The following is a 20,131-nucleotide window of genomic DNA, read 5'->3' on the forward strand; positions in this document are numbered from 1 at the left end:
ATTGGTTCATAAGAAATTTGGTTAAGCAGCTGCATCTCATTAATGGCAGATGGTTCTTTAGAATACAGTTGAAGCAGAGCCACCATTATCCACCATGGATCAAAAAATGTCCTGAAATTTCACAGAAGAGAATAACCACAGAGTTACAACATTTCCTGTAATAACTGATAATCCTGGTTATTATAAGATAAAATATTCATTTTTGCGCAGTCCCTAAAAAGCTGTTGTAAATAATTTGAATATTTTGTAGGCCTTTTGTAAATGGCTTTAATGTGGACACACTCGATTTTAAAATTTAAAGTTTGTTATTGATTTCTATGTGTTGTCATAATGGAGCACTGCGGCTTCTGATGTGATTTCAGTTGTGTTTCCCTGCAGGTGTGAGGCTATAAAAACCCTTTTCGAGGCAAAATATGTTGATATAGTAGAGTTATAGTCTGAATTTTATTGCGGGAAATGAATTTGCCAACCAAAGGTCTTCTGCAGAGCCACTGTTTTTAAAGAGTCTACCAAGAATATTTATAATAGGCTAGATAACACTGCAGCAGGGATAGAGATCGGCAGAATAATTGTACAAGATGAAAGAGCATAGTTTCTTTCGCACTGAAGAAATCAAATCCTACCTCTTTACAGGCGTTTTTTTTTTATTATTTCTTTGTTTCTTTGTAAAATCGCTCACGCGATTGCAGAATATTTCTGATGTTCAGCGGATCAGCTGAACGATTTCTTTTCCAAGTGTGTATTTATCTGTTTTCAATAAAAGGCCTATTCGTTAAAATATTTTACATTCATTTCTCCTTTAGAATAATGAATAACTTTATTATGATTTTAAGGTCTGGTTTATTTTGAAAGGATACTTTCTGAACTATATGGATTTACAGATAATTGTAGAATCCTTGCGGAAAGTCTTAATGATTGACACGTCGATCCAAACCGGTGTGTGGGCTCACACACATCCTGTAATTATCAGGCTTCCCTTTCGTTAAATGACTCCGAGAGTTTCTGTGAGCGTTTTGTTTCATATGCATCAGCCCCTCTACTGTTTGCATAGATTTTAATAAGCTCTCTTTGTCACAATAGTTTTATTTTGTCTGGTAGACTTATATAGCCCCAAACAATTATTTCAAAATAAAAGACCAGCCATATTGATTTTATTTTAAATAGTTACATATGTAAATCGCAGTGATTATTTTTTGTTTTTTCTGACCCTCAAAGCCTAAACATGGTACTGTACACATTCATTATTATCTGAATATTTTGAATCAGTCTGATAACGAAAATAAAACTTTTTTGTTGATGATAAAAACGAGGGCTGAAATCATGATGATATTGAGAATTTAAATAGAAGGGACCGGAGAGAATATTACACCATTAAAAAATGATTAATTACATTCTGTTTTTTTCTATGGAATTAGAATAAGTCTACTATGATCATTTCCTTTTGTATTTTTAATCATCATTATTTTTTCTTCCTGCTGAACTTGGATATAATGTAGGTAAATCTAACCTTCTGTGTGGAGAAGGTCTATAAAAAAAAGCCTATTTATATGCGCGAGTATGTGCGTTAATTATCGCGTTCCTGCCTATACAGTCAGCACCAGTTGTATATTTCCAATAGCAAATAAACGGCAATTATATAACTAACTATAATAGCTTTTTTCCTTCTGGCAGCCGTTGCAAATGCCTGAGATATCAAACATACACCAGCACAGTTTGAGTTTGAGAAAAGTTTCTGTCATAGCTGTTCCAGACTGTGTCCACCCTTCTCACGCATATGAAACTCTTTCCTCTCCCTCCCCCTTCTTTAACTATAAGGCAGGCCCGGAGAGCCACACAAACTTTCACTACAGCTCAGCCAGAGACACTGCGGCTCTTTTTCTGTTGCGCTCTCGTCGTCTTTGCAGCCCTGCAGTTAGTCTCTCCCGCCCCTGCACCTATGAAGCCTCGGAGTAAAAGCTGCCAGCCCCTCAATTTGATTCACTTCCTGTAGTCAAGACTCCTTCCCAAAAGTGGGGAGAGGAGAGAGAGGGGGAACTGGGAAAAGGAAGAAATCTTTCTGTTCTAAATAAGGCTCTCTGAGGAGCAGCAAGCAACTCCTCGTCTCTGCATAGCTTCAAAACTTTTCGTAGTAGTTACTGTGAGTGGCAGCGAGACCATCGCGCACAGCAGTGTTCTTTTTTTTCCCACAAATAGAGAGAACACGTTTTTGCGCTAAAAGCAAAACTGTGCGCCAGTTATACCAGAATCCATGCATGGTACGGATGGTATACAAGTTTTGACGCCCACCGCCGTCTCTTCCCCTGATTCCACGCGCCGAGTTTGGAGACACTGTACGCTTGTGAGACTCCAGGGGTTCGTTCATGTACTGGAAAAATGAAGTTTTGTCCCCTCTCTCAGAGGGAAATAAGATTCTGTCCGACGGAATTCCAACGAAGCAGGTAGTAACACTGGAAACCGCTGTCTTACTCTGCAACTTTGTGCGTAACATGTTCAGTTTGGAGACGTAAAGTATTTATGCACTGCTTGGGCCTTTACTTAGGTTAGTTAGGGCTAAATTAGCTTTGTGCGTGTGATATGTACTAGTGATTTGTGGTGTAACGATGCAGTAAGTGGCCTCAGTGTGAAAGGATTCTGATTCACCAAATTGTTTCTTGAGCCGATCTGCCGTTTGCAGTTTTGCCGCGGCATCGTGTGAGTTTTTGTTTTTGTCTCCCTGTGATGTCACAAGAATCATTTGCTTGTGTACAGAGATCAGCTGCACGCGCCAGCCGCCGTGAAGAGGCACGCGCCTCTCTGTTATGAATAGCGTGATTTGCGGTCCGCGAGCCTCTCGAGCGCTGCCAATTCGCCTGAGAAGAATTAGATTTTAATTACAGCCATTAAAAATCAAATTTGCAATTCTTTGGGTGACCCGTTGCCTTTTTCTGATTGACAGTTGAAATTGACACTCCGGGTCCCTCTTATCCACTGCGTTTCAAGCTATTTGTAATTACAGGTAGTTTTTTTTTCTCCCCCCTCCACTCTCGTGTCCTGGATTGCGAAGAAAATACTATTATTCTGAGAGGCATGGGTTAAGGGCAGGGAAAAATCAATCCAAATTGAAATAGCGTCATTATAATGTGCCTTTTGTTGCGGGGGTCCTTTTAACAGTTTTAACCGGGGTTTATTGTCAGGACTACTTTATATAGGAGTAGCCTCGATGAGCTGTCTGCAAATGTCTCCCGAGGGTTTCTCAGCTGAGGATGAGACGGGAGAACTGATGAAGACTTGCCGTTTACTGAACGTTGTCTTGTAGGTGATCTCTACGGAGCATCAGAGTACACCGGGAGCCTCGCGCTGCAGTGTGGACTCTAAACACACGCCAATGGTGAGAGTTTTACTGCCTATTTATGCTCTGAAATTTCATGGATCATTCAGCGCGCCTATTTGCGCGCAGTAGAAACCCGTTTGGCCCGTGCGCATCCATGGCACGTGGGAATATAGATAGGATTCATGCACATATATACTTTTAGATTTGTGAATTATGCGCGCGCTGCTGTAGACCCACATCATGAAAATGGCGACATCTGCACACTAGCATCTGTAGGGGATGAGGATTTTTTTAAGTCTCTGTGTTACTGAGCTGTTGCCCCTTCTCGCAGTCTCACTCGGACGGAGAATCCCAGCGGTCCAACATGGAGCGGGAGGACACTCGCTCGTCCCCGAGCACCCCGTCCACCCCCTCCGTGTGCTCGCCGACTTCCACCACCAGCTCGGTGCCGTCTACCGGGAAGAACATGTGCGCCAGCTGCGGTCTGGAGATCCTGGACAGATATTTGCTGAAGGTGAGAGGCCGAGCCGTAGCCTTCAACTAAAACAGGCTCAAACTGCCCGTCTGCACAGGCAAGAAATTCCGTTTTTCTGGGGGCGACTTGTTTATTTGTTTACTCGGCGTTAACTAATACTACGATGAGCGAGAGCGAAAGAGGGTGCCATGTTGACCCTGGTCCTGTTATGGTTTAAACGGGTCTGCGGTGTGTTTACGCTCATGCATAGAGATGAACAGGGAACCTGGACAACTTAGGACGTTCTTACTGTTGGACCATGAGAATAAAGAAACATTTACCACAAATAAAACGACAAAACTGAAGCAGAAAGAAATTATCCACCCACAACTGTCTCTGGATATAATATCAATAAAACACAGCCTATGTGAAACGAGCCATAGCTTATAATTCACTTACAACTAATGCTATAATTATTTTTTTTAGCTGCAACACGAGCAAAAACAAAACACTGAAACCATTTGAGCATCTGTTTCTAAATTTAATCGATGTTATCGCCACCGTAAAATTTTAGGAAACGAAGTTAAAGCGACAGACGGGGTCTGGGAGACCGCAGACACAACAGGGATGTTTTGGTTTTTACTGTTTTACAGCCTCGCTGTCAATACGCCCCGTCTTGACGCGTGCCCTCGCGTGCTTCCAACCTTAAGAGTCCTACAGTCGCGCGCAAATGGGTGTGATTGTCAGGAAGTGAGAAGATCATTAGTCCGTTACCTGACACTATCTGCAAGACAGATAAGGGTAATACTGTTCACACAAGAAATGCCGCGACAGTTATTCAAATATAACATTTTTGGCAAAATAAATATATAAGCTATATAAAAAAAACGTGTAAACGTGTAAAAAAAAAACATTTCCAAGATTAAATTAATGACACATTTTTTGTTGTTGTGTCGAAATCTAGGACTATTAAGATGTTATCTAGAACTATATTCTCTGTTAGTCATTTTAATCGTTTTTCATACAGCTGGAAAAAAAACACAGAAAATATTTTGCTATGTAATTAGTAAACTATAAATAAATAAGCAAACTGATAAAATCGACAAAGTAAACTCTTATCATAATTAATATCTCTTTTGTGCAGAATTATTTATTTTGTCTTCATTAATGGTAAAATAATTACTCCTCTTGTATGAATAAATGTATGTAAGTAAATCAACTCCTACTACTGTGAAAAATCCTAAAATACCTAAAGAATAAATTGTGCTTTGGTAGAAGAAATTTCCATCACTTTTAGAAAGTTGAACGCAGTCATAAACACCCCATTGAGCAGTATAATAGTCATGAGCTGCATTTTAAACAAAATAATATTCTAAAAGGAATAGAACACATAAATGTGAAGTGATTTTGTTTACACTATGCAAACTTTTTCTAACTGTTTATATTACGAGATAACGCTGGTGATTTCTCGCCATGAATTATTAGGCTAATTGAAATTTTCATGTAAAATATTGTGAAAATAGACATATAGCAATAGCAAGATGCCTTTGCTATGTGCAAAACTTCAAACTGATTTATGTCATTTTATCAGTTGTTTTCCACAGCTGACAATTAATAGGATATAACTATTATTTTTTTCATTTTGCTAAATAATTACTCTTTGATGAAAATATTACCTTAGTGCCAGAAAACGCATGGTTAAGGCCTAAGTAAAATGCTTTGGTTAGGATTTGATATTTGTCAATACAATAATAATATAGTATACGAGCAATACACGCATTTCAACAGCAATACTAGTTGTAGTTGGGCCTACTTAGGTATGATGTAAACAATTCTGAGACAAAATCAAACATCCAAGATATTACAAAAATATAGTGTTGGTGTAGATTGCTGTCTCAGAAAACACACGACAAAGTATTAAAAGATCTCTAGGCAGTCAGGTACCACAGTCACAATAAAGTCCCTAATATTAATATCCCTAATATGATGCAGTCGTAGATAAATTTATCTCGTAGATAAATTAGAATATCCCTATAATGACTGTAAACTCATTATTAAGCATGACTGTAAAACATTTTAGTTATATTTTCTAGGTAATAATAAGAAAGTATAATACTATATTGACGTTATAACAATTTAAAGTATTATTACGTCAATATAAATGAGATTAACTTATTGACCCCACTAGGAAATTTAAGATAAACTCAGAGGGACAGCCACTTTCCACTGGAATAGAGCATACATATAAAAGACTACACAATGTGACAAAGTCATTACTCAGCACCGCCGTTAGCCCTTAATGCAGTGATTTATCATCAGTGTGTGTCTGACACGGTTGGTGTCTCTTTGCAGGTGAACAACCTGATCTGGCACGTGCGCTGTCTGGAGTGCTCCGTCTGCAGGACGTCGCTACGTCAGCACAGCAGCTGCTACATCAAAAACAAAGAGATCTTCTGTAAAATGGATTATTTCAGGTAGGGTAAGTTTATGACCGTGTTTTCAACCCCCCCGCCCCACCCCCACCCCCTTTGCCAACGCAGGACTCCCTCCTCCCGTCTCTCTCTCTCTCTCTCACGCACACAAACACACACACCCACACACGCCCTTTGAGGTGGATGCGGGTTGCCTCATGAGATCTTGAAAGACCTTTTCAAAAACTGAAAGTCTGTAACAAAATAAAAGCCTTTACCTACAGCGAACAGCTGAAAGATCCACGGTCTTTGTTATGGCTAGCCAGAACACACACACAGACACAGCCAAGGAATATCTAGGCTAAGAATATCTTTGGAGAACATAGTATGGGGAAATTACCTTAAAAAGCTTAAAATGTGCAATAATAATTTCTGGAGGCTCTATGAGGTTATGGCCTATTTTGAGGAAGCTGATTTTGACCAGGTTTTCACCAACTTGTGGCTACTGCTCAAATCAAATCAGATTTTAAGCGGCGCATTAAAATGGCTTGAGATTATTTTACTGATTAATTTCCCGTGGACCATGTCAGATCTGACAGGCTCTGGACCTGGGCCTGTTTTTATTCGGCCACTACGTATTACATTTTCCCATTTTTTTCCCTGTGCGCTAAGGAAACGGTGGTGAACTCACACTGTCTTCACACACGTGCCACGAAGCATGCAGTAGCTGTTTGATCACCTCCAGAGGGACGCGTGAAACAAACGGAAATCACCGGAAATGCCAGTTTGAGTGTGTGGCTGTCTCAATTTAGTCGATTCGTTTAGACACACTGAGCGTTAAGTGCAACTCGAACTCGTACAACACAGAGCCAAATGCCTCAGTTCTATTTTGTTCAATTCTATTTCTATAGAGGCCACAGCAAGACAACACTGTAAATCTGAAGGATCTCTCCTCAAATGACTATATAATAAGCTATAATAACATAATATGTAGCTAAATAATAGAATATGTCACATCACGTCTTCTAACACATCTTCAGAGAATAACACAAATCAAAATCAAAGAAAGTAATAATAATACTCAAATACAATCTATCTATTGCTATTACTTAAAATACTTTTACAGTATATACATACATATATGACACAGGCTGCTGGGGAAAAACGATCATAGTTATTCTAATATATATATATATATATATATATTCTGTTGTATAAATATATTTGCAACGCAAGGACCAACAAACAATGATACAGTCATCAATCATTCTAAAAAATGTCCATGTGTATATATGTATTACAGTTACGGCTGCAGGGAGAGAGAGAGATACTATGTTGAACTCTATTTTAAAGATTTAAGCAGAGGGCTTGGTTTACTGATGTCTTTACTTTTTTGGCCAAGTGTGTATGTGTGGTTTTAGTTTGTGTGCCCCTGAATCTGAAAAATGCATAGGCAATATGAAAGTGTATATACTGTATGTGTGTGTGTGTGTGTGTGTGTGTGTGTGTGTGTGTGTGTGTGTGCGTGCGTGCGTGCGTGCGTGTGCGGTATCTGAGGTTAAATGGGGTTCACACAAGAGCAACAGCATATAAAAATTCTGTTCAGTAGCCTGGAGCTGGTGTATGTGTATTCTATGGACACACATGCACGTTTGTGCTTATCACTGTGTGTGTGTGCTTCTAACTGTGAGTGAGCTTTGGTGTTTTTCTGATCGAAACCTGACACCAAGCCACCGCACTGAGGTTTATAATCACCAGCAATTAGTCGTCCTCCACCCCAGACCCTCAGGCCTCCAGACCAGCAATTAGTTGGCCCCTGAGTGCCTGGTCAGCATGTTTCTGATCTGAATGTGACTCCTATCCAAAGTAAAAACACACACACACTATGACAGATATGTGCACACTTAAACATAGGTATAGACAAATAAATATTAAAACATGAATACGAAACACTTACATGCACATTTTACCAAGAATGTACTGTACACATTACCTCCGTTTACAGCTCAGAAGACTGCACACACACAGCCACACACACAAAAACATACACTGAAATCTCTGTTTATTTATGCTTGTCCAGCAGCTGCCAATCATTTTGCTAATTTTTTCACAAAATGGAGATTCTTGTTTTCGCTGTGCCACATCATAATAATATTTTACCTGACCCGTCTCCGTTTAAAAGCTCCTTCATCATTCACCCATCTCGCCCTCAGCGCTGTGAGTCATTACTAAACACGCAGAGCGGGTTTTAAATATATCAGAACGTTAGATCTTCAAAAATGGTAATGAGTATAATGTGTCACTGGGTCACATATTATATTCTCATCAGGAAGGTATACACTGTAATTATATGAAATACAGTATCTGTGATTAAATATATGAATATGGAAACATTTGCACTAGTTATGTTTACCCATCATTGCAAGGATTTTTAAGTTTCACCACAAATTTCCAAGTAATTACTGTACATAATGTGGATCACCACACTATAGATTATTATTCATACAGCAGTGTATGACCAAAGGTTTTACAATACAAAAATTCATTTGCCATAGAAATGTGTCATTTTCTGAAAGACAAACAAACAAACAAACAAACAATAACAACAACAACAACAACAAAAAAAAACGTGTAAAGCTAGCAGGGACTACAAAATAAATAGTGACTGCTGCCTGCCTAACTAAAGCTATCTGGTGAGCCACAGCTAGCCTTAGTTAAAGCTAATTTACCCCCACCTTCCCACCTGTCTTCTATGACAGTGCAATCAAGATGATGCTCCAACATCTCAGAGTTTGTTATACCATATAAATAAGACAATAATTAAATCTAATCATAATGGAGAACAAAAAGTAATATCAGATAAAGAAGTCCTGCATTTAAGTAACATTTTTTAATCTACAGATTAATTTATCGTGTTCAAATAGACAAGAAAGCTAAGAAGACATTTTGTTTGAACTTCCCCTCAACCTCCCTGGTTGTGTAGTTCCTGCTCTCTACCTTTGTAAGGCAGCATAGCCACGTATTTTGTTGCTTTGTGTTACTTTTTAAAAATTATTATTTCCTAATTAATGGTATGAACTACAGTCAGTGTTTTCACCAACCTTTCAATGGAACAACTATGCACTATCTGCCAGGAAAAGTGGCTCCAAAGATAGGTATGATAAGTAAAGTGATAATAAATTTGACAGGCTGGATATTCTGTAGGTCAAATAATAAGACATTTTGCAATTCAAGTGCTGCATCCTCTGCTCAGTGTGGTTACAGTCTGTAGACACAATTCATCATTTGCATAATAATATTTGTAGGTTTAGATTAGATTTCCTTGGAAGTCACTCTGGAAAATGAGAAATGATTAAAAAAAAATCTTGCACAGTGAAGCCTTGCTGCAGGGCTGGGGCCTGTACAATGGTTACTTCTGTAAATATAAACTGTAATCTGGGTTTAGGCCAGATTCAAACTAGGCTAAACACCACTGCAAGTCCAGATCCTCTGGGCTGGTTTCAAACCTCTGGAGATATTTCCTCATCTGTGTCAGCCTATCATCTGGCTTTGGACTGACAGCTGCTTTAATGGGGCGTAATAGCAGGAAATCAGAGTGGGTTTCCCTCCATATACGTGTGTGTGTGTGTGTGTGTGTTTGTGTGTGTGTGTGCGCGTGTGCACGTGTGCGCGCACGCGTGTATGTGTGGAGGGGTGGGATGGGGGTGGGGGGTATTTCGGGATATGGGGTGCAGGACAGAGCCCGCGCTGTGCCTCTCAAACCCATGTCAGGCCTCAGGGGCTTGCTCTCTCTCTCTCTCTCTCTCTCTCTCTCTCTCTCTCTCTCACACACACACACACACGCAAATCATTTCTTTTCTTTATCAGCCTCCTCCTCTGACCCCCCTCGCCTCCCCTGCACCCCCTCCCTCGGCTCGCTCCGTAGAAACCTCATCCCCGTCCGTGAGCTGCAGGCCACACAGGAAGTTGCACTGCTGCACTAATCAGGGGCACCCTGTGATACTGACACTGTAACCAGAGTCCATGTATGCAGGGAACTTTGTGGGTGAGATGTGTGCACATGTGCATCTGTATATGCCTCTTTATGTGTGTGTGTGTCAGCATTGTAATAATAATTATTCATCAACCTACCTCTGGTTAGCTGATTAGGTTTCCATAGCAACAAGGATGAGTAATGCTACAGGGAGAGAGCAAGTTTTATTAAGAACTGAATCTATCAATATTACAAAGAGACATCTGTCACACAATGCTACACATTTAAATAAAGACTGCTCAGTGTAAGCGTTTAAGTAGATTACTCGTTTTGAAAAGCAGAATGGATATTACAAAGAAAATTGCCTGGATTTACAGTTACTTTGTGTAATGTGTATTTCTACCAGCTCAAAGAACAGAGAATAAAAATGTCAAGGTTTCTTCTAGTTGGGGTTAATATTTTAAAGCCTGATAATATGTTAAAGCTGTTACAAGAAGTTGTCTGTAAAGTATTTAGATCACTTTCCAGTCTTAGATTTCCGTACTTTAGGCCGAACATGAACCTCGCGCCTTAAAAACCACACAGTCAAGCAGGAACTCTCTCAGGACAAATCTAATAGAGATTAGTGTATTCTCACAGCACATCAGGAATAATCCAAAAAACGTGTACCTCCTCAAGCCCCTCTTTCAGCAGCAGGTGAATTACTGTGCAAAATAAGTAAAGATTAGATGAAAGAAGAGAAGCAAATAGGAGAGGTCTGGGGCATATGTGTGCGGTGTAGAATTTTTCCCCTCTTTTGAGTGATATAGGGGCCGTGAGGATTGACATTGCTCCAAAATAAACACCAGGTTTTTGGTACAAAGACAAAACAAAAAAAAAGACATAGTAGAAGGAGGGAAGGGTCTGAGTAGATGAAGACAGAGGAACGGAGGAGGAGGAGGAGGAGGAGGAGGAGGAGGAGGGGGTTAAAACAAGGGATGATTTGCAGCTTTTCTGGGTTCTGTCTCGGAGCATGAAACTGACAAGCTGTCATGCTAGATTAGCCGCAATGTTCCACAATGTTTTCCTCTTTACTGTAGAAACAGGCTGGAATGCTCCATAACAATCTGAAATGATACGTACACACTGTACAAGTAAGCCATGGAGTCGATTTGTCTCCGAAGTGGCTTTATTGGGTTATAAGAGGTTTTTTGGTTAAGTTGCACATATCTGTGACAACTTAAGCTCCCTGTAAGTGCCACGCCAGCCAATTTCATTTCAAGGTCACCACAAAGACTTTTTGTCTCACTGCTCTAATGTTGAACTGAATTTGATGATGTGTTTTTTATGTGGACATTGTTGCACTAATTCAAGATTAAACTGTCAGACAGAGGCAGAGTCAGACAGATATCCTCAAACAGTAGGCGTTTAGTAATGACCTACAAATATTCTCTACCATGCAACATGCATGAAAATGAAATTTCTGGCCAACAAGCTTATATACATGTGGAGCGTATGGGCTTGTGAGATGTCAGGGCTATAGTGTGCTTTCATTCCCGATAGAGTGGATTTGAGTGCACTGATGCGCTGCCAAACCCACTCACTTGGCAACCCTCGTGCTCTCCTGCTCCCCCGTCATCCTGTTCTTTTCCCTGCCATTGACGCTCTTTACTTTGCCATTTCCCTCAGCACTACGACTCTCTGCCCGAGCCACTTACGTCCTCTCTCCTCATCTGCTCTTCTCATCCTGATCCATGCCCTCAACCAGCTCTCGTCTCCTTCATAGCTTTCAACTACCGACAGCTCTGTGAATTCAGCTCATGTTTGTGACAGTGTGCTTGTGAGCCTTCTCTTTATCTCTGCTTTCTCTGATGAAAATAAGGTAGTATAAAGAAGAAATAGCAACACATATTAGCAAAATTGTCAGAAATATTGTCTCATCCATTAGTTCTTCCTTTCTTGGTCAGTGCCTGGTCATGAAAATGCTTTAAAATTAAGCTAAAACCAGTTAAATATAATGCTGGCTGTACAATCTCCCATAATGTGCCTGTGTATGCTTCATGCCCCCAGTTTTACCCCTGAGGTAGCACTTTCTCAGACTGCTCACAAATCCTGCCTCCTTCACCAGAATTGGTAGCTGCTGACCCCAACAATGGCTCTTAGCCTAACCATAACCACGTCAAACTGACAGCATTTTATACTCATTAAACCCATAATGTGCTCTTTAAATGAGGAGCTTCTGATTATTGTGTAAAACAGGAAATTGGTATGATATTTCAGTTCCATTAAAGTAGAGGTTTTTCAGATACTTCACAGTGCCAGCAGCTTCTCAGTGAACCCTATCTCAATAGAAAAGTAGGTTTGGCAATGATACACTCTTCTTATTTTCAACAAATACAATAAAAAAATAAAACCTAACAAAATGTTGTCTGTGTTGCCAAGGCCTAATATAACTGTGTCGAAGGGCTCCATTGTTGTCCAGGAACTATTAAAAGGACATCAGTGAGCCACACTGTTGCACGATTTTCATTATGATGAACACATACTGCTAATATATACACTTGCTGGAATAGAAAATGTGTAAAATAGTCCATGACTTTCTTACATTTGAGTAATATTTGACTACAAAACCTACAGTGTCCTGCTGCTTTAGGATTTTTTTTCTCTTTTTTAAAAAAAAAAAAAGATGAACCCACCTACGATGGATGTTTTAAGATTTATATCTTGAGTGGGATTAAAGGGGCATGAGGCTAAGAGCCACATATAAGGAAGAGAGTTAAAAATATTGAGAGAGGAATGTATTGCTAGATTTGTTTTTTTTCACGTAATTGGTTGACAGTTAAGAAAACATAGAATAATACCAGGCTTATCCTTTAAGAATAAAATTGCTTTCACACACTTATCTCTGACAGAACATGAACGTTACTCTAATTAATTGTATTTGTCTCATTCTGTCTTCAGTCACATTTACAGCAATTCATATGAGTAGAGTTCATGTTTATGTCAGACATTAATATCTTATTTTGAGCTGATGCAACAAGTTGATGTCCAACCCTGCCTAGCCTCTCTCTTTCTGTAACTTTCTGTTCATTTATCTCTCATCTTCTCCCTCTCTGTGCCCCTCAACCCCCCACCCACCCAGAACAGTAAGTCAGGTGGTTTAGGTTTATACGCCGCCTGATCTCACTGTTGCTATCAGTTACAGTGGGGCGATTTAGAGTGATGTCATCCGAGTCTTTCTTCATCTTCCACTGTGTGTAAAACCACCCTGGCTTACGTGTGTGTTGGTGTGTTCCCTTTTGTGTGTGTGTGCTTGTGTGTGCTTGTGTGTGCGTGCGTATGTGCTTGTGTGCGAGCGAGCATGTGTATATGTCAGGGTCTTCACGCATCAGCCAGGAAATTGCAGGTGTTGGTTTGTTTGCATTCAAGGCTCAGCTTGCAGCCGCAGTCAGGAGTCTTTTCTGAAGGCCACATCCTCCTCCAAGGTTTCTCCCCTAAACCCTCTGAGTTCTGCCAAAACTCCAAGTTTAAAAACACTAATTTTCAACTTTCTCAAAATATTGTCAAAGAAAAGGATGTCTGTACATGTTTAATTCTATGTGTGTGCTATGTGGAAATGGCCCTGAGATAAGATTTAAAATATTATGAACTGCTGCAATTTTCTCTTCCGAAATGTTGTTTTTACCCCATCTACAAACCAATAAATTCCTCATTCTGTTTCTCTCTGCCGCCTTTCTTGCCTCTCTTTTTCTCTCCCTCACAGTAGGTTTGGTACTAAGTGTGCCCGCTGTGGCCGGCAGATATACGCCAGTGACTGGGTGCGCCGTGCAAGGGGAAACGCATACCACTTGGCATGTTTTGCGTGCTACTCATGTAAGCGGCAGCTGTCCACGGGAGAGGAGTTTGGTTTGGTGGAGGAGAAGGTCCTGTGCAGGATTCACTATGACACCATGGTGGAGAACCTAAAACGAGCGGCTGAGAGTGGTGAGTGGTGGTTCTGGCAAAAATTTACAGCAGTTCTCCTCAGTGATCATCCAGATGCTTGATCAAAAAATCTCATTCCAAAAGTATTTATCCAAATTTCTACATTTTAATAAATTTCATACTATTTTGTGAGCACATACAAAATTAAATGTTATAATGTCTTATTTCTAATTAACTAATAATAATGATATCTGTCATATTAGGTCCTTTTATTCCTGATTTCTCAGTGGTTCTGATGGATACCCACAGGATTAGTAAATCATGTTACAAGTCCCTTTATGATACATTGTCTCAGTCCCATGTTTTAAATATGTGTCCTAGCCCATCTGTGGCTGCTTTAAATTAACATACAAAACATTTTTCAGGCAATGGTATCACGTTAGAAGGAGCAGTACCAACAGAGCAAGACAGTCAACCCAAACCGGCCAAAAGAGCACGGACATCCTTCACTGCAGAGCAGCTACAGGTCAGACACACACATTGCATCAATTGCAGACTAAAACAAATGTTAATTTGCAGCTTATTTTGTAAAAGTGGAGCCTATTCACCATATTTGAATGACATGAAATTACTACATTACCTTTCATCACAGTATGTCATGCAACATTTGATTTGATGCTAATGTTTTGTCTGAATCTGCAGATAATGCAGGCTCAGTTTGCCCAGGACAACAACCCAGATGCCCAGACACTACAGAAACTAGCCGACATGACAGGCCTCAGCAGAAGAGTTATACAGGTCAGTACACAGACATCCATACTCCAGTGGTGCTACTAATTGTACTTATGTTACAGTTTGGTTGTAGCTGCCTTGCCTTGTCATTTATATATTTTTTACAAACATACCTTCAAAATAAATCAACATACTCTATTAAAGAATATAGCTACATGATGTCTGGTTACATTGCGTCTTCATAGGTGTGGTTTCAAAACTGCAGAGCAAGACACAAAAAGCACACGCCCCAGCACAGTGGGGCTCCGCAAGGTCATCCCCAGTCCAGGATACCCTCGTCCCTGCCCGATGAGCTGCATTACTCCCCCTTCGGCAGTCCTGAGCGGGCGCGCATGGTGGCTCTTCACGGGTACATTGACAGTGAGTTTTAGTTTTCTACCGTATAGAAAATGGATGGACTTTTTTCTAAACCAGTCTTCTTTATGTGGCTGTTTAACCAAAAAAACACATTTTAATGTGCTGTTTCTGTTTTCTCTAGGTCATCCCTTCTCTGTGCTGACCTCTCAGAATCTCCCTCATCAGGCCATGTCACTGCCCCAGCTCCCCCTCAGCCGCTAGCACTCCACTATGACCTTTATGACCCCTAATCTCTGGAACCTAACCCTTGATCTCCCATCAGTGACGTCTGCAGACCTGACCCAGAGGTCAAGCAGGAGTCAGCTTGGAGAAAAGACAAATCTTACAGGAGCCCTGGCCACTCGGAAACAGAAAAAGACATGGAAGAAAGCTGAAAAAAGTTTTTTTTTTTTTTCCCTCTCTCTCTCTCTCTCTCTATTTCTCTCTGAGGACAGGAATATCCCACCTGCAGCCAGTTCGACAAAATGCCCATGAAGCATTTATCATTAGCAGGAACTCACAGACTATATTTTACAACCACCAAAAGGACCCATTTTGCCTCAAGTGTAAAGCATCCTCCACTCTACTCAACACCCCTCTGACTTGAAGGTGGAGGGAGTTTTAAAGGCATGAAACTGATCGAGGAAGCAGGACTGAAGCCTCTTGAGTGCTGTCAGAATACTGAAGATAAAACAAAGAGGGGAAAATTTAAGGGGGGACTGTCACTGTGGGCCAAGGGCCGGGCACACAGAGTAGACCACATTAGAGGTAAGGCTCCTCCCTCTTTTCTCTCTAAGCAACCATGAAGGAAACCTGAACGTAAGCAAAATATGTTCACTGTTGGAATATTTTTAGGAATGACATAGTGACTTTATGGCATCTCAAAAAAAAAAGAAACTTCCCAGCTACATTTTTGGTTAATTTTCCACTGAAATGAGGTGTAGAATTAGATTTTTGTTAAAGAATGAAAACATTGTGTGCCTTATCTCTTCCATTATTAAAAGAAATTGTGGTTGTTTACAGCAGTTAAATTCAAGCCTGTAATTCATCACTTAACAAAGTTTTTTTTTTTTTTTTAAATTTGACTGTGTAGTAGAAATGAGAATGAGAATTTGATATCATCCTTTGGTATAAAATCACAAATTGTATCTATTGTAGCATGTTGACTACTTATCATGAAGGAAAACCACAAAGCACAATGTCTGAGCTTGCGTATTATTAAATTATGGCTGTAACATTAGAAGCAGAGGCTAACAGTTTTTAAGCCGCTACAGTCCTGTTAACTGACGCAGAGGGAAGTCTGAGATGAGCATACTAGTCAAACTACACATTCCTACAAAATCTGCCATGTTACAAGTTACATATTTTCCAAACAGGTGTATTGTCACTAATTTATGATTCTAAAGTTGTTTGTTCAGCCTCTTTGTGCATGTGTCTTTCGTACAAGGAGGAAAATGGAGTATTGGTACAAAATGGACAATATAAAACAGACTGGGTTGTATATAGTAAGATATGAGTGTGTGTGTGTGTGTATATGAGATGTATGTGTGTGTATTGGCAGGGGTAGAGAGTGTGCATCTGTATTTTAGTGCCATGGCCAATGTGTGAAGAACAGGCTCCAACAAGACCTCAATGTCCTTGTATTTATTGAGATGGTAAATCCCTGTAAAGCACTTTTTTCCCTCTGAAAATGTTTTGTTTTGTTAAAAAAACATGAAATGAAATTAAACAAAAAGTTTATTTGATAGACTGTGCATCATAAATGTTTTGTGTACTAAATTGCAATAAAATAGAATGTGATATTTTTGTGGTTTTGGATCATTTCTGAGGATAAATTAGCAAAGCAATAATTCACTTTTATTTTCCCCAAACAACATGTGTGGCACAAAGCATAGAAAATTGGGTACAATGATTAAAACTATTTTTCAAATGGCTAAAATACAAATAAAATCAATAAATAATAAGTTTTGTATCATTAATGTGTGTGTTTTTTAATTAAGCATGACTTTTTACTGTCTTATCACTTCCTAGGATTGTAGTTTGGTATGTTTAGTTCTTGGATTGTGGGTCCATGTATGTGTGTGCATGTGTGCGTGTACATTTTTTGTGTATATAATGTGTATTTGTCATGAAGCAGCAAAATTCCCTTTCTGCAAAGGGCTGCTGCATTTAAAAGTCCTGATGTGTTTTTCATTTTATTTATTTCTATTATTTTCAAAAGTAACTAAAGGTAAAACTGTTTAAGATGAGGTGCTTTCATACCACAACAGATCATCTTCTAAAAACAGATGTTAAAGAGTAGTTTGGTTTTGGGCATGATCCTCATCCTGCAGATGTGAGCACTTTCAACCTAACCTGCACAATAGCAATAGACATTATTTGGAATATTTCATTTCAGAGAGCATTTATGCATCATTTTGCTCATATGACCAGTACCCTGATAATTTCATATTTTCAGTATTAAAATATTAATTTGATAACTGAATTTTTCAGGCATGAACACTACATTTATAAACCTGTCTACTAACATGTAGACAGGGAATAATGAGGATAGGATTTGATATTTGCATGTAACTGATTTCAATTATAAAAACTGCATCAAAAATCAAAACAGTGCATTCATGTTGAACAAACAGGAAGCCATGGTGTTTTTTTTTTCTTTTTCCCCCAAGTGCTGCAGATAACTTTTATTGCAATCAAATCAGTGTTGATTCATGCCTAAAAAATTCTGATTTGATGAAGTTGATCACTTTTTTCATGGGCAAACTGTATTAGACTTCTGAGCCTGCAGGAAACTGATATTCACTGATCAAATAACAATAATATTCTTGTGGACATGCATAGTGATATGTTTGTACAACCAACAACTAAACTCAACGTGCATATCAAATTAAAGTTTTCTTAATTCAAACTGGATGAAAACTGGACACACACTGTTTTGCCCTTAAATTCTCAGACCTCTCTCTTTCCTTCTTTCCCTCAAACACCACAAACACACACACACATACACAATATTATGTAAGTGAAGATGAATGCACTGAAAGGCAGCAGTTGTACTTCCTACAAGGTTAAAAAAGGAAAAATAAAAGTAACAATACAATATGAACCTATTGTTTTGCTTTTCACTCATGACATGTCTTCTACAAGGTAAGAGACAAGACATAGAATCAAGACATAAAGTTTTAATATTACTAGAAAGAAAATGTTGAGTGAAATGTGGTTTAATAAGAAAAAAGGATCATTTCATGTTGGTGGCCTCTTCAGGTCTGGTTGCAGATTTTTCAGGATCAATGCCAACAACCTCGTCCCAAGCTTTCCGACAAGTACGCACAATCCACTCATGTTCTGAGTCATCTGTTGGAAAGATTTAATTTGAAAGTATTGAGTTTGAAAGTATTGAATTTGTATTAATGGTACCAGAAACAAAGTTTAGATGAAAAGTAAATTGTTTTTTCTAAATGTTTGAGCTATGTCCAAATAGGAAAAAGAAATACAACCCACAGATTGAAGTGTAAAGGGTTCACAGCAAGGAGCTGTATTCATTTCATTGAGCTCACTTAAAACATTTAAATCAAATCTGTAATAACCAGTAGGCTGCATAATTAAACCACAGGTCATTTTGTGTGTGAGGCTGCAACAGTGAAGTGCCATTCAAGTCTTGGGTAAATTTGTCAAATCAAGATAACCCTGACAATTAGGAGAAAATAACTTCTCAGAGCCACTTCAGACACCAATAAATAATAACCCCCAAAAATGGACGCCAATTTTTTTAAACCAAAACGACTGCCAGAGGAGCTGATAATAAACCAGTTTTCATTGTTAAAACTGAAATGAGTAGCTAATTGCAGGGGAAGTGAGCTTTCTCTGGAGCGTGTGCAGCTGCATGTACTTGAGCGGCTTGCGGGCCTCACCCCCAGGTTCCACTGCGCGCGGGGTTCCATTGTACAGAGGAGCAGGTCTGCAGCTCTCGGACTGATTGTGTGTAATTGCAAGCAATGGGCGTCGACACTAACAGCCACTTCAACTGTAAACCCCCCCCCCGGCCCCTTTTCGGACTAGTCTGTCTCTCTCTTTCTACCTGCTCTGATCGGAGGTCAATTGAATATATCGGACATGCGGACAGCTGCCACGCAAACATTTCCACCAGCCTTTGTGACACACGTGTTAGTGGAAAAGGTAATTACCGAAGCCTGTGCATCGCTGCCTTACTGTGTTGCCATGAGAGTGACCTCACTTAGCCACGAACCACAACCTGCCTTGATGAGAATTAGATTGGAACATTTTCATATTTGCTGTAATTCTGCCCTCTTGAGATTGTATGGCAGCGTTTATCTCAGGATTTAAGTTGTATGTAATTGGTACCTTGAGTTATTTGAGGGCACAGGTGGCTGGTATATTAAGGCAATTCTCTGCAATCTGAGAACAGCAGGACACTTTTGTGATTTGGATTTACTAGTTTGTCATTTCATGTAACTGGGATTGGGAGGTTAGACAGCTAGATACAGAAATAAATGAATAAAATCATATCATGTCTTCTCTCAGTGAAGTAACGATACAGGCAATTTTTTAGGGTCAATTTCAGGTGGAAATTTTGACTGTATCACCTTAATATTCAATGAAGTGCAGCACAAACACAGTTTTCCGGTTGATATCCATCGTGACAATAACAACCTGCATGGATGACCTTTGTGCAATGTACACAGGAGAGAGAGTGTGTGGAAGCGATAATGGCACCTTGTTTAAGTCTGTTTATCTTAATCCTTAAAATACACTCTGAGGGAAAAGTGTTTCCTTCCAGCCTAATGGCGGTGAATTAACACACACACACACACACACACACACACACTTCAACTTACACACAAAAACAGACACACATGGCTTAATTAGCCAAAGCAAAAATCAACTTTCTTGTACCATAGTGATTTGCATAAGAGATGACTGTATTCTGCTGG

The 20,131-nt window shown here is 39.5% G+C and overlaps 2 protein-coding genes across 4 annotated transcripts in view; one reads left to right on the forward strand and one right to left on the reverse strand.

The window, feature by feature from the left end:
- On the forward strand, positions 1-16,981 carry lhx6a (LIM homeobox 6a). Of its 3 annotated transcripts, none has more exons than XR_001960308.2 (9): positions 1-2,438; positions 3,296-3,367; positions 3,642-3,824; positions 6,117-6,238; positions 13,891-14,111; positions 14,477-14,577; positions 14,754-14,849; positions 15,049-15,203; positions 15,322-16,981. XR_001960308.2 is itself a non-coding variant. In XM_018670410.2 (9 exons), exons 1-9 carry the CDS (start codon positions 2,361-2,363, stop codon positions 15,399-15,401), a joined length of 1,128 nt encoding a protein of 375 aa, XP_018525926.1. In that variant the 5' UTR covers positions 1-2,360; the 3' UTR covers positions 15,402-16,981. The 3 variants fall into 3 exon arrangements, 2 of the variants coding, with proteins under 2 accessions (XP_018525926.1, XP_050928838.1); XM_018670410.2 differs by having other exon boundaries at positions 15,029-15,203; XM_051072881.1 differs by having other exon boundaries at positions 13,894-14,111; positions 15,029-15,203.
- The window catches only part of morn5 (MORN repeat containing 5), a 13,549-nt gene continuing 9,015 nt past the window's right edge, over positions 15,598-20,131 (reverse strand). Inside the window, exon 5 of the mRNA XM_018670420.2 lies at positions 15,598-18,533. Within this exon, the coding sequence (XP_018525936.1) occupies positions 18,418-18,533 (116 nt within the window). The 3' untranslated portion in view covers positions 15,598-18,417. The remainder of the gene's footprint in view (positions 18,534-20,131) is intronic.

This window comes from Lates calcarifer, linkage group LG9 (assembly GCF_001640805.2).
Source record: "Lates calcarifer isolate ASB-BC8 linkage group LG9, TLL_Latcal_v3, whole genome shotgun sequence".
Lineage (NCBI taxonomy): Eukaryota > Metazoa > Chordata > Actinopteri > Centropomidae > Lates > Lates calcarifer.

Coding starts and splice junctions, on each gene's coding strand:
- lhx6a (XM_018670410.2), top strand. CDS start 2,361: ATGTACTGGAAAAATGAAGTTTTGTCCCCTCTCTCAGAGGGAAATAAG. Junction 3,825..6,116: donor TGGACAGATATTTGCTGAAG/GTGAGAGGCCGA, acceptor GTCTCTTTGCAG/GTGAACAACCTGATCTGGCA. Junction 15,204..15,321: donor TCTTCACGGGTACATTGACA/GTGAGTTTTAGT, acceptor TGTTTTCTCTAG/GTCATCCCTTCTCTGTGCTG.